This window comes from Panicum virgatum, chromosome 8K (assembly GCF_016808335.1).
Source record: "Panicum virgatum strain AP13 chromosome 8K, P.virgatum_v5, whole genome shotgun sequence".
Lineage (NCBI taxonomy): Eukaryota > Viridiplantae > Streptophyta > Magnoliopsida > Poales > Poaceae > Panicum > Panicum virgatum.
The window spans coordinates 46,578,304-46,590,631 of NC_053143.1; the positions used below are offsets into that span (position 1 = coordinate 46,578,304).

At 51.5% G+C, this 12,328-nt stretch overlaps 1 protein-coding gene across 1 annotated transcript; it reads right to left on the reverse strand.

Annotated features, from left to right (window-relative positions):
* Nucleotides 1–10,062: 10,062 nt before the first annotated feature.
* Nucleotides 10,063–11,090, reverse strand: LOC120645827 (disease resistance protein Pikm1-TS-like). Its single transcript, XM_039922560.1, has 2 exons — nt 11,053–11,090; nt 10,063–10,912 (listed from the first exon to the last, which is right to left on the reverse strand). The coding sequence occupies exons 1-2, from the start codon at nt 11,088–11,090 to the stop codon at nt 10,087–10,089; spliced, it is 864 nt and encodes a 287-aa protein (XP_039778494.1). The 3' UTR covers nt 10,063–10,086.
* Nucleotides 11,091–12,328: the final 1,238 nt, after the last annotated feature.

The following is a 12,328-nucleotide window of genomic DNA, read 5'->3' on the forward strand; positions in this document are numbered from 1 at the left end:
TAGCGACCAGAAACGGGGCTAGGGTTTTGCGAGGGTGAGAGGCGGCAGCTGCGGGTCGAGGCTCAAGGAGGGCACGGGCGGCGCTATTTATAGGGTCCCGGGGCGGCCTTGGCGTGCGTGCGAGCTTGGGACACCGCGGCGGCGCGTGCGGCACCCGGATTCGGGCTTAGACCCGAGTCCGGCTCGAGGTCAGGGACGAGCCCGACAGGTGGGCCCCACCTCTCGGCACCAGCAAGGGAATGGGGCGGAGCGGGCCGACACGAGGAAGTGGGCCGGCAATTGGGCTGCGGGAGGAGAAAGAGAAAGGAAAAAGAGCTAGGCCGGGCTGAGGTTCTGGGCCGAAAGAAGGTTTTCCTTTTCCTTTTTCCCAAACACACTCAAACAAATTCAAATTCAAATTTAAACTCAACGAATTCAAATTCAAATTGAACAACAAACAATAAAAACAATGCAAATGCAGCATGAGATGCACAACCCTATTTTTCTTATATTTATATTTATGGCTAAGTAATTTATTTAAATTCATGAATAATGCTCTAAATTCAAAATAAAATTCAAATAAAACCCTTATCGTCCTGCAAACAACTAGCAAATTTTTATTTGGGTTTTAAATTTGAAATTTAGGGTGTTACACGCCACAAGTCATCACGCCAGGGTGGATTGGCCGCAGGAAATATCGATGCTACCCCTGCCTTATCTCTCAGGTCCAAACGCCGAGCTCCTTCTCTGTGTCTCTGCCTGTGGGACCCACAGTCATCTCCTACCTCCAGTCACCGGATCCGATCCCCTGCTCCCTAGCGTCTGTAGCAAATTCAGGTCCGCGCTGAGCGCTACCCGGAGGCAAGCAGAGCTGCAGCTTCAACTCCAGCCCTCTCGCTTCCTGCTCCTCCCGCGCCGCCGCCTCGTCGGCTGCCGCTGTCCCAACCCGCGGCTGGTGTGCGTGGGGATCACCGCATCAGGGCGCACGCCCGCGGCGCGCTGGTCATGTCGGACAGGCGGACGGCGCCGGGGACGACCTCAGGGTGCTCGCAGAGAGGGAGGTGACCGAGTCCCGGGGGTGCGCGGCGGATCGAGCGAGGACTCGGTCATCCTTATCACTTGTCAGGGAGGCGATGAGCTACTGCAGCGTCTGGGACTGGCTGGCGGTCATGTTAATCTACGACTTTCGTGTTCTGGACTAAATTGTGACCCAAGGTTTTGTTGGAAAGCTTGCTGGTCGGCCGCGGGCAGGAGGGGCGGCATCGCGCGGCCGCGTGCTGTTCTGCCACGAGCGGGAGGGACGGCACCTCGCCGGCGGCGTGTGCATGCGCGTGTAGCGGGAGCGGGCGCACTGTTGAGTTTAATCTCGTGCATTGTAATCATGTAGATGCATGTTAGGATCGTGTTTCATTTCCTTTAGCTGCATGTTTTGACTCGGTGTACAAGGTCAGAACCGTGCTGCGTTCACGGTGCGGCTCAGCAGACTTCTCGCCACGCCACGCATGAAACGTTCCTGCGCTCTAGGCGGGCACGACGCAACGTGAGCGGGCGTGGCGGGGTTCTCGGATCTCTAGGCGGGCACGACGCAGCGTGAGCGGGCGTGGCGGGGTTCTCGGATCTTGGATCGTGGGCACCGATGAATAAAAGGGAGAAAACAACCAGAAAAGGTCGCAACGTTTGACGACGCCATTTGCGGTGTGATCTAGTTCGTTCTCGCGTGCGTGTGAGGTAGAGTTTCCCGTGCGACGTCGCGTTCGCGATCATCGCGGATCCTTGAGCGTTGTCGATCGCCGTCGGCGTAGCCATTCCGGCAGCCGGCGCCAACAACTGGCATCAGAGCCCGGTGCATGTTCTACAGCGGCTCGGTGAGCCCACCTCGCGAGCCCTCGCGGAAGAAGCGCGTGACCTCACGCGGAAGACCGGCGGCGGCGACCTCGGAAGAGATGACCGGCGCAGACTCATCGTCGAGCTCCATGGCGGGCGGCTCGTCAAGCAACATGGCGGGCGGCGTTCGTGAGAGTTCTCTCATGTGGCCGATGTAACACGATCGAATTACTCCGAATGGGTAATGTTGATACAGTGCAATTCCGAAGCAATGGAGATTTGGGAAGTCATTGAGCCAGGCGGCGCCGGCGTCAAGCGCTCCCAAGATCGCCAAGCCATGGGGGCGCTCCTGCGTTCTGTGCCCAGGGAGATGTGGGCGACGCTGGGGTCCAAGAAGACGGTGAAGGAGGCGTGGGGGCCGTGAAGAGCATGAGGCAAGGCGCAGATCGGGTCAAGGAGGCCCACGCACAGCGCCTGCTGCAGGAGTTCGAGAACTTTGCCTGCATGGATGGCGAGCTGGTGGATGATTTCGCGATGCGGATCAACACGCTCGCAGCGGAGCTTCGGGTTCTCGGGGAAGCCATGCCCGAGAACAAGGTCGTGAGGAAGCAGCTGAGATCACTCCCAAAGCGCTCCAGCCAGATCGGGGTCTCGATCGAGACACTACTGGATGTGAACTCCATGACGATCGAGGATCTGGTGGGGCGTCTGAAGGCTGCCGAGGATCGGTTCGACGTCGACTCCGTCACGGAGCGAGCCGGTCGGCTTCTGCTGTCTGAAGAAGAATGGCTGTCCAAGTATCGCCATCGCCTGAGCCCCGAGGGGTCGTCGTCTGGCGTTGGCGAGAAGAAGAACGGAGGATCGGGCAAGCAAAAGGGAGGTGCTCGCGGCGACAAGAAGGAGCCCATCGTCAAGTTCATGTCTGAGGGCACTCCGAGGCGGAAAGGGCGCTGCAGAAACTGCGGCATCTATGGCCACTGGAAGGAAGACTGCAAGAAGCCGACGCGGAGGGAGCGCAAGGAGGAAGCGCATCATGCGCAGGTGGATGCTGACCAGCCATCACTGCTTCTATCGATGGTGAGCGCCATGCGCGCTCAGCCGTGCGACGTCATGCCACCAGCTCCGAGCATGAGACGCCAGGTCGTACACCTCAACGAGAAGGAGGTCATCCCGGATGATCGTGAAGAAGAAGACGACGTCTGGGTCCTAGATACTGGGGCCAGTAACCACATGACCGGGCGGCGTGACGCACTCGTGTCACTGGACGTGTCTGTCGGCGGCACAGTGCGGTTCGGCGATGGATCGCACGTCGCAATCGAGGGCATCGGCTCCGTGGTGCTCCAATCAAAGAATGATGGCCACAAGGTACTGACTGATGTCTACTACATTCCTAAATTAAAGAGCAATATTGTTAGTCTAGGCCAACTAGAGGAAGGAGGGTGCAAAGTTGTGTTGGAGGATGGCTTCTGCAGCGTGTTCGACGTCGATCGTTCACTGCTGGCTCGTGCACCTCATGTTGGGAACCGTCTGTATCTACTGAAGGTTCAGCTTGCAGCTCCTGTCGGTCTGGTGGCCAAAGGAGATGACAAGGCTTGGTTGTGGCATGGCCGCTATGGCCATCTCAACTTCCGGGCGCTTCGAGAGCTCGGTAAGAAGGGAATGGTGGAAGGCTTGCCACTGTTAGACCGTGTTGAGGAGTTCTGTGATGGCTGTGCACTGGGCAAGCAGCACCGACAACCGTTTCCTCAAGTGGCGAATTATCATGCTCATGAACCCCTGGATTTGGTGCATGCAGATCTTTGTGGTCTGATCCGACCAAAGACTCCAGGTGGTAAGAATTATTTCCTGCTCATTGTGGATGATTGCAGTCGTTATATGTGGATTGAACTGCTGGCAACAAAAGATGAGGCATTCAGATGTTTCAAGCGAGTGAAAGCACTAGCAGAAACTGAGAGGGGTGGCAAGCTTCGTGCTTTTCGCAGTGATCGTGGAGGTGAGTTCAACTCACTAGAATTCAGAGAGTATTGTGATGAGCATGGAATCAAGCACTTTACCACCACACCATACACACCACAGTAGAATGGGGTGGTGGAACGCCGTAATCGAACAGTAGTGGAGATGGCAAGGTGTTTGCTGAAGAGCAAAGGTGTTCCTGGAGAATTTTGGGGCGAGGCAGTCACCACGGCAGTTTATCTGCTGAACCGAGCCCCAACAAAGAGTCTTCAAGGGAGGACGCCCTATGAGGCATGGTACAACAAGAAACCGAGGGTGCACCATCTCAGAACTTTTGGATGTGTTGTTCATGTGAAGCAAGCAGGGCCAGGCATCTCCAAGTTGTCAGACAGGTCAACACCAATGGTGTTTATCGGCTATGAGAAAGGAACAAAGGGCTATCGGGTGTATGATCCATTAGCAAAGAAACTTCACATATCTAGAGATGTCATATTTGAGGAGGCCAGGGCTTGGGACTGGAAAGAGAAAGCTCGGCATGATCCTGTGGCATCAGTGTTTGATGTGGAGTTCTACACTTTTGCCGGACCAGGAACAGTAATTGGAAATGAAGCAGCACAGCCTGCAAATCAAGATCAGGGTTCACCTGCCCAAGGTCAGTGGTCAGTCAACACTGGCTCAGATACTGGATCAAATCTAGCAACACCTCCAGGGAGTCCTCCAGCACAGGCAGTAGAATATGCAACACCACCAACTGGAGATGCAGTGAATTCAGAAGGGGTGCCAATAAAATTCAGAACACTGTCAAACATCTATGACACCACTGATGAAGTTCAGAACTTTGAGTATAGTGGGTTGTGTTTTCTAGCTGCAGAGGAGCCCATGAGTGTGGATGAAGCACTGAGTGAGAAGTGTTGGAGAGAAGCCATGGATGCTGAAATGAATTCAATTCAGAGCAATAAGACTTGGGAGCTGTCTGCATTACCTGCTGGACACAGGGCAATTGGGCTTAAGTGGGTTTTCAAAGTGAAGAAAGATCCAGATGGCAACATCATTAAGCACAAAGCCCAGTTGGTTGCAAAAGGGTATGCTCAGCTTGTGGGGGTGGACTTTGATGAGGTCTTTGCCCCAGTGGCAAGAATGGAAACCGTGAGGTTGTTATTGGCTCTAGCTGCACAGAAAGGGTGGCAAGCGCACCACATGGATGTTAAGTCGGCTTTTCTGAATGGTGACTTGAGTGAGGAGGTTTATGTTCAACAGCCTCCTGGATTTGTTGTCGAGAATGGCAGTGGAAAGGTGCTCAAACTGAAGAAAGCTCTCTATGGGCTGCGTCAGGCTCCCAGGGCATGGAATGCAAGGTTGGACAAGGAGTTGCTGAAACTTGGCTTTGTAAAAAACCCACAGGAGCATGCTGTGTACAGAAGATCTGATAAAACAAGCTTGCTTTTGGTGGGTGTTTATGTTGACGATCTTATAATCACTGGGTCAAGTAGAGCAATCATTGATGCATTCAAGAAGGAGATGATGGGCAGTTTCAATATGAGTGACCTAGGACTGTTGAGTTACTACTTGGGTATTCAGGTTGAGCAGAAAGATGGAATGACTACATTATGTCAGAGCTCTTACACTCTGAAGATTTTGGAGCAGGCAGGAATGAGAGGTTGTAACCCCTGCAGTGTTCCAATGGAGAACAGACTGAGGTTGAGCAAGAAAGATGAGTCATCCCCAGTTGATAAAACAAAGTTCAGAAGCATCATAGGAAGCCTGAGATACCTGGTGAATACAAGGCCAGATATTGCCTTTGCTGTTGGGATAGTGAGCAGATTCATGGAAGATCCGAGAGCAACACACTAGGAAGCAGTCAAGCAAATTCTCAGATATCTGGCAGGGACAGTGAACTATGGCTGTGTTTACAAGGGGCCAAGTGTTGGTGATCCTGAGTTGGTTGGATTCAGTGATAGTGACTTGGCTGGTGATGTTGATGACAGAAAAAGCACAAGTGGTTCAGTGTTTCTGTTGGGATCAAATCTGGTGACTTGGGTGTCACAGAAGCAAAGAGTAGTGGCACTCTCATCTTGTGAGGTTGAATATATTGCCAGTGCAAATGCAGCTTGTCAAGGGATATGGCTCAGTCGGCTTCTTGGTGAATTGCTGGGAGTCCAAGCACCAAAGGTGAGGCTGATGGTTGACAACAAATCGGCAATTGCTTTAAGCAAGAATCCAGTTCATCATGACAGAAGTAAACATATCGACACTAAGTATCATTTCATTCGAGACTGTGTTAATAGAGGGGAGGTCGACATTGATCATGTGGGGCACTGCTGAACAGCTAGCAGACATCCTGACCAAGGCGCTTGGGCGTGTCAGGTTTGTGGAGCTTCGCCAGCAGCTGGGAGTCGTCGAAGTGCAGCGAGATTAGGGGGTGAAATGTTGAGTTTAATCTCGTGCATTGTAATCATGTAGATGCATGTTAGGATCGTGTTTCATTTCCTTTAGCTGCATGTTTTGACTCGGTGTACAAGGCCAGAACTGTGCTGCGTTCACGGTGCGGCTCAGCGGACTTCTCGCCACGCCACGCATGAAACGTTCCTGCGCTCTAGGCCGGCACGACGCAGCGTGAGCAGGCGTGGCGGGGTTCTCGAATCTTGGATCGTGGGCACCGATGAATAAAAGGGAGAAAACAACCAGAAAAAGGTCGCAACGTTTGGCGACGCCATTTGCGGTGTGATCTAGTTCGTTCTCGCGTGCGTGTGAGGTAGAGTTTCCCCGTGCGACGTCGCGTTCGCGGTCACCGCGGGTCCTTGAGCGTTGTCGATCGCCGTCGGCGTAGCCATTCCGGCAACCGGCGCCAACACGCACGCTGCCCAAGGTCATCCACACCAATCCGGGGGGGGGGGGCTTCATGGCGCTCGTCCTCCGACGCACCGCTCCCTCCCGCTGGTGATGGAGTTCGAGCCGTGGGAGTTCCTTGGCTGGGCTCCGCCGCATGGTGCGCTGGCCGCCATAGAGCAGTCTGTGCGCCCTTTTCCTCCGCACGCGCACGCGCCGATGGCGGCTGCGGCAGGTGGCGGGGAGCGGCGGCGCAGGACTGGCCGCGCGCCCCTCGTGGCAGGCCGGAAGCGGCGGGGCCGGGCCGGCCGCGCCGGGGAGCGGCGGGTCTGGGCAGGCAGTAGCGAGGTCGTGCCTCGGCGCCGGCCGCGGCGGGGAGCAGTGGCGCCTGTCCAGGCAGCAAGTGAGCAAGGAGGTGGAAGTCGATGTGTGGGTCCTACGTATGGATAGAACAAGAGAAAGCATTGTATAAGTGACCTTTTGTTTAGTTACAAAATTTAAAATTCTAAATCTATTATATTGAATAGAAATCTTATATGTATGCAGTATTAAATCTAGACGAAATAAAAAATTAATTTTATAGTTTGCTCGAAACGAATCTAATAAATTTAATTGGACTATAATTAAATACTAAATTGCTACCGTAATTGCTACAGTAATTATGTGTTAAAGATGGATTAATTAGTCTTAATAAATTCGTCTCGAAGTTTACAGACAAATTTTATAATTAGTTTTATAATTAACCTATATTTAATATTTTAAATGTGAAAAAAAATTATTTTAAAAAATTTTACGGAGGTAATTAAATAAGGCTGAAATATAATAGAGGTAGGAAGGTCTTTTTCGTGCCGCCTTTGCGGCTGATTCAGCGAAATGGCAAAAAGTTAGTTTTGGTTGTAGAGCGGTGGCAAAAAAAATATAGAAGGTATAAAATAAGAATAAGAGTGACAAATATCCCGCCGCCTCCTCCTGTGCATGCTCCGGCCTTTCTCCACCGGCGCCACGCCGGCTGCCTCACCTCCCCTTCCCGGTCCCTCCCCCGATGCCTGCCTGCCTGTCCCGGCAACCCCGACCCGGCCGCGCTCGCCGCGGACGATGCCATCGCGGCGCTCCCGGCCCTCGCGGGCTACGCGGCGGCGCTCGCGCTCTTCCGCCGCCTCGCCGCCCGCCCGGACCTCCGCCGCGTCATGCGGCTCTACGCCACGGCCGCCACCGCCTTCGTCGCGCGGGGGAACCTCCCAATGGCGCACGAGGCGATGCGCGCCATGGTGGCCGCGTTCGCGGAGGCCGGGCGGCTCCGGGAGGCCGCGGACATGGTGCTCGAGATGCGGAGCCACGGGCTCCCGCTCCGCGTCGAGACGGCCAACTGGGTTCCCCGGGCTCTTCGCGTGCGCGCTCGAGGTGTTCGACGGAATGACGCGGGAAGGCGGGGTGCGCCCCGACAAGTGCAGCTTCCGAGTGCTCGTCCTCGGGTGCTGCTGGGAGGGGCGCTTCGAGGAGGTCGACGCCCTGGTGATGACCATGCGGCAGTGTGGGTTCTGCCTGGACAACGCGACATGCCACGGTGTTCGTGCACGCGTTCTGTCAGCAGGGATGGTTCAAGGCTTCAAGCATATCTCTGAGCTGTTTGGGTGGATGTCGGGGATGAGCATACCACCGAACATGGTGAATTACACCGCATGGATTGACAGTCTGTGCAAAAGGGGCTACGTTAAGCAGGCGTTCCATATGCTGGAGAAGATGGTTGGGAAGGGGCTGAAGCCGAATGTGCACACGCACACGTCGCTGATCAATGGGCTCTGCAAGATTGGGTGGTCGGAGCGGGCGTTCCGGCTGTTCTTGAAGCTTGTTAGGAGTAGCTCGTACAAGCCGAATGTGCATACGTACACTGTGATGATCGGAGGGTACTGCAAAGAGGGAAAGCTTGCTCGAGCTGAGATGCTGTTTTTTTTTTTGAAAGGAGATGAGATGCTGTTGGGGAGGATGGTTGAGCAGGGATTGGCACCAAACACAAACACATACACTACGCTGATTGATGGTCACTGCAAAGGAGGTAGCTTTGATCGCGCATTTGAGCTGATGAATAAGATGAAGCTGGAAGGTTTCCTGCTCAATATTTACACTTACAATGCCATTACTGGTGGTTTTTGCAGAAAAGGACAGATTCAACAAGCTTACAAGGTGCTCCGAATGGCAACTAGTCAGGGGCTGCATCTTGATAAGGTGACATATACTGTACTTATAACTGAGCACTGCAAACAGGGCCACATTAAATATGCTCGTCACAGAACGGACACGGTCCATAAGCTAAGTATCACCGATACGCGATACGCCGATACGGGTACGGGTACGGCGATACGGCGATACGGCGATTTTCAAAAAATAAGGATACGCCGATACGGCAAGTATATATATTTTTAAAAATGTAAATTGCCAAATAATTCGTAAGAACGAAATAGATAATAAATATTACATTTCTAAAGAGCCAACATACGTAGTAAATGTTCAAGTTCAACCAAATATAGTTAAATGATTAGTTCAACCTGGATGGGCCTACATTGATGGGCTCCCGATGCTCTTTCAAATGAGGTGTTATTGGCCCAAAAGTATCGGACGGAGTATCGGGAAGTATCGGACGGAGTATCGGGAATTAAATCTTTTATTTTTAAATCATAATTTTTCGATACTTCCCGATACGCGTATCGGGCCGTATCGCCGTATCGGGCCGTATCGGATACGGGTACGGCATCCATTTTGAAGTATCGGTGATTCATAGTCCATAAGGCCCGAGTCTGTTACAACTTAAAAATCAAAGTGAAAAAGAAACACATGCAGGGAATTTGGCCCACATGGCACCCATTTCGCATGACAGGACGAGTTTCCATGTATTAGCCCTCCATCTACATTTCTGCAGGCAGCAGCACGCTCCTTGCAAAATAATGCAAAGCATCATCACTCGTATTCTTGATGCAAAAAATCTTGTAGTCTGATTTAATCGATCCATTTATCCGTTTCGATCGTTTTGACGAGGGCTATCTACTGGCAATATTCTATCTGCACTTTGAATCCATCCTCATTTTAGTTCAAGCTAATCTTTGCATATTCATGTCTCAGCTTGCCCATGCCAAATGAGCGCCAACATGGATGTTCATGCTAGGAAGCTAAGCAACTCAGATGCATGACTAAATGACTAGGTCGATTATTTCCTTTCCTGGACAAGGTTGATTACATTATTGAACTCTTTAAACCTTCAGCACAAAGCTAGCTTGCCATGTAGCCTCCTCACGCGTGAATTAAAATACATGAAGCACAAGATGTCCTTGGCTTTTTTAATAATTGTCTAATTTTTTTAAGTAAATATTATACATTCCATCATTTACGGTGCCGTTGATGACGAGGTCGATCGGTTTGCTATGGTCGCCAACCTCTTCCTTCACTGCTGCGACCGTCATCTTGACACTGCTACTATTGTGGCACCATCTTTGGTTGTAACAGAGGGCTAGCTCAGTTATACTTTGGAGGTTGCATATTAGAGGGAACACTATCTCGCCTTGCTTCTGGGCCTGAGCAAAGTTTCAGTTGAAGGCATTCGAGCTTTGGCATAGCTCCTTGCATGAAAGTCAGCCACGGAACTGGGCATTCCACGGAGAATTCCAAAAGCTCATTGAACCCCTCACTTTCAAAAACTCTCTCTTCTCGTGGAATGAACTCCAAGCCTAGTACAAGGCTTTTCAATTTGGGCAAGTCCCTGAGGATTTTCAGTTCATCTGCTGCTAATTTGCAGATTGTGATTTGTAGGAAAGACAGGTGTTCTAGCCTTTTGATCCGCTGGGGAACACTAACAAATCTTCCACTTGTTATCTTAAGTTTCTGAAGTTTCTTTGGTGGATCAGATGTTGAACCCAGGAACTCCATGGAACTACCGAGCCCGCAATGTATAGTCAAAGACTCGAGCCGCCTCCATTTCTTCACGGATGGCAGCCACGCGTCCTGGTAGGCCTCGTCAGCGCACTGCTGAAAAGAGCATGTTATTGTAAGCACCCTCATGCAGGCTAGGTCACCAAGAGCTGCCGTGAAGCTCAGAGGATATTTGATTAAACTGAAGGTTGTATCACCACCAACAAGAAGGTGTTGAAGCTTTTGTAGCCTCACAATTTTGACTGACAACTTTCTTATCTTTGTGCTTCTTAGGTCCAGTTTGATCAAATGGCCTAGCTCAAATACTTGTGGCGGGAGCTCACTTATCTGCGTGTGACTCACGTCCAATGTCCTCAGACTGCAAAGTTCCTTGATTTGCATTGGAAGCTTTCTGATCTGAGTCTTCCTGATGCTAAGTGATAGCGAAGATATCACGCGTAATATGTGGCTTGTATTTCACGAAGAGGAATACAGTACATATATATAGGCAGCCACGTGAGTATCCAGGTTTATAGCAACAAGAATCCTGAAGATAATCACGTGGAGACTTGCCTTGCGTGAGAGTCCTTGGAGATCACGGCTGCAACCATAGAGGTGCGCCAGATCAATCCTAGGGAGGCCCACAGGGAAGCTAAACAGGAAATAAACCTATTTTCTAACACCCCCCCGCAGTTGGAGCATCGGAAGACACGACGTTCAAACTGGAACGAAATTCAGCAAACACCGAAGTTGGAAGACCTTTGGTGAAGATGTCGGCAAACTGTGACGTCGTTGGAACATGAAGAACACGAACATCACCAGTAGATACCCGCTCGCGCACGAAGTGGAGGTCAATCTCAACATGCTTCGTTCGTTGATGCTGAACTGGATTGGAAGACAAATAAACAGCACTCACATTGTCACAATACACCAGAGTGCTCTTCTGCAACGAATGATGTAGCTCATGAAGCAGTTGGCGCAACTAGCAGGCTTCAGCAACACCATTAGCAACCGCCCTATATTCAGCCTCTGCACTTGACCTCGACACTGTGTTCTGGCATTTAGAGGACCATGAAACCAGATTGTCCCCAAGGAAGACAGCGTATCCGGAGGTCGACTTTCGAGTATCAGGACATCCGGCCCAGTCAGCATCAGTATAAACAGTCAACTCAGAAGCAGCACCATGCCGAAGAAGAAGACCATGGTCAAGCGTACCACGCAGGTAGCGTAGAATGCGCTTAACCGCAGAGAGGTGAGGCTCCCTCGGATCATGCATGTGCAAACAAACTTGCTGAACAACATAGGTGATGTCTGGCCGAGTGAAAGTAAGATACTGTAACACACCAGTGAGACTTCTATAATTAGTAGCATCACTAACAGGAGGACCATCCGCAGCAGAAACTTTGGCCTGAGTGTCAACAGGAGTGCTACATGACTTGCAGTCTGTCATTCCAGCTCGCTCAAGAATATCCAGGGTGTACTGCCGTTGAGACATGAACAAGCCATCCGAATGCTGGGCAACAGAAATTCCCAGGAAGTGATGCAGGGGACCCAAATCCTTCATAGAGAATTCTTGCTGCAGAGCCACAATAGTGTGACGGAGAAGCGCACTGCTGGAGGCTGTAAGCACAATGTCATCAACGTAGAGGAGCAGGTACACAGTGTTCTGACCTTGCCTGTATATGAATAAGGACGTGTCTGATTTTGCTTCAACGAAACCCAACTTGAGCAGATGAGATGCAAAACGGCTGTACCAGGCCCTAGGCGCCTGTTTTAATCCATAAAGAGACTTGTTTAAGCGGCAAACAAAGTCTGGGTGAGCTGAATCAACAAACCCGGAGGGCTGAGA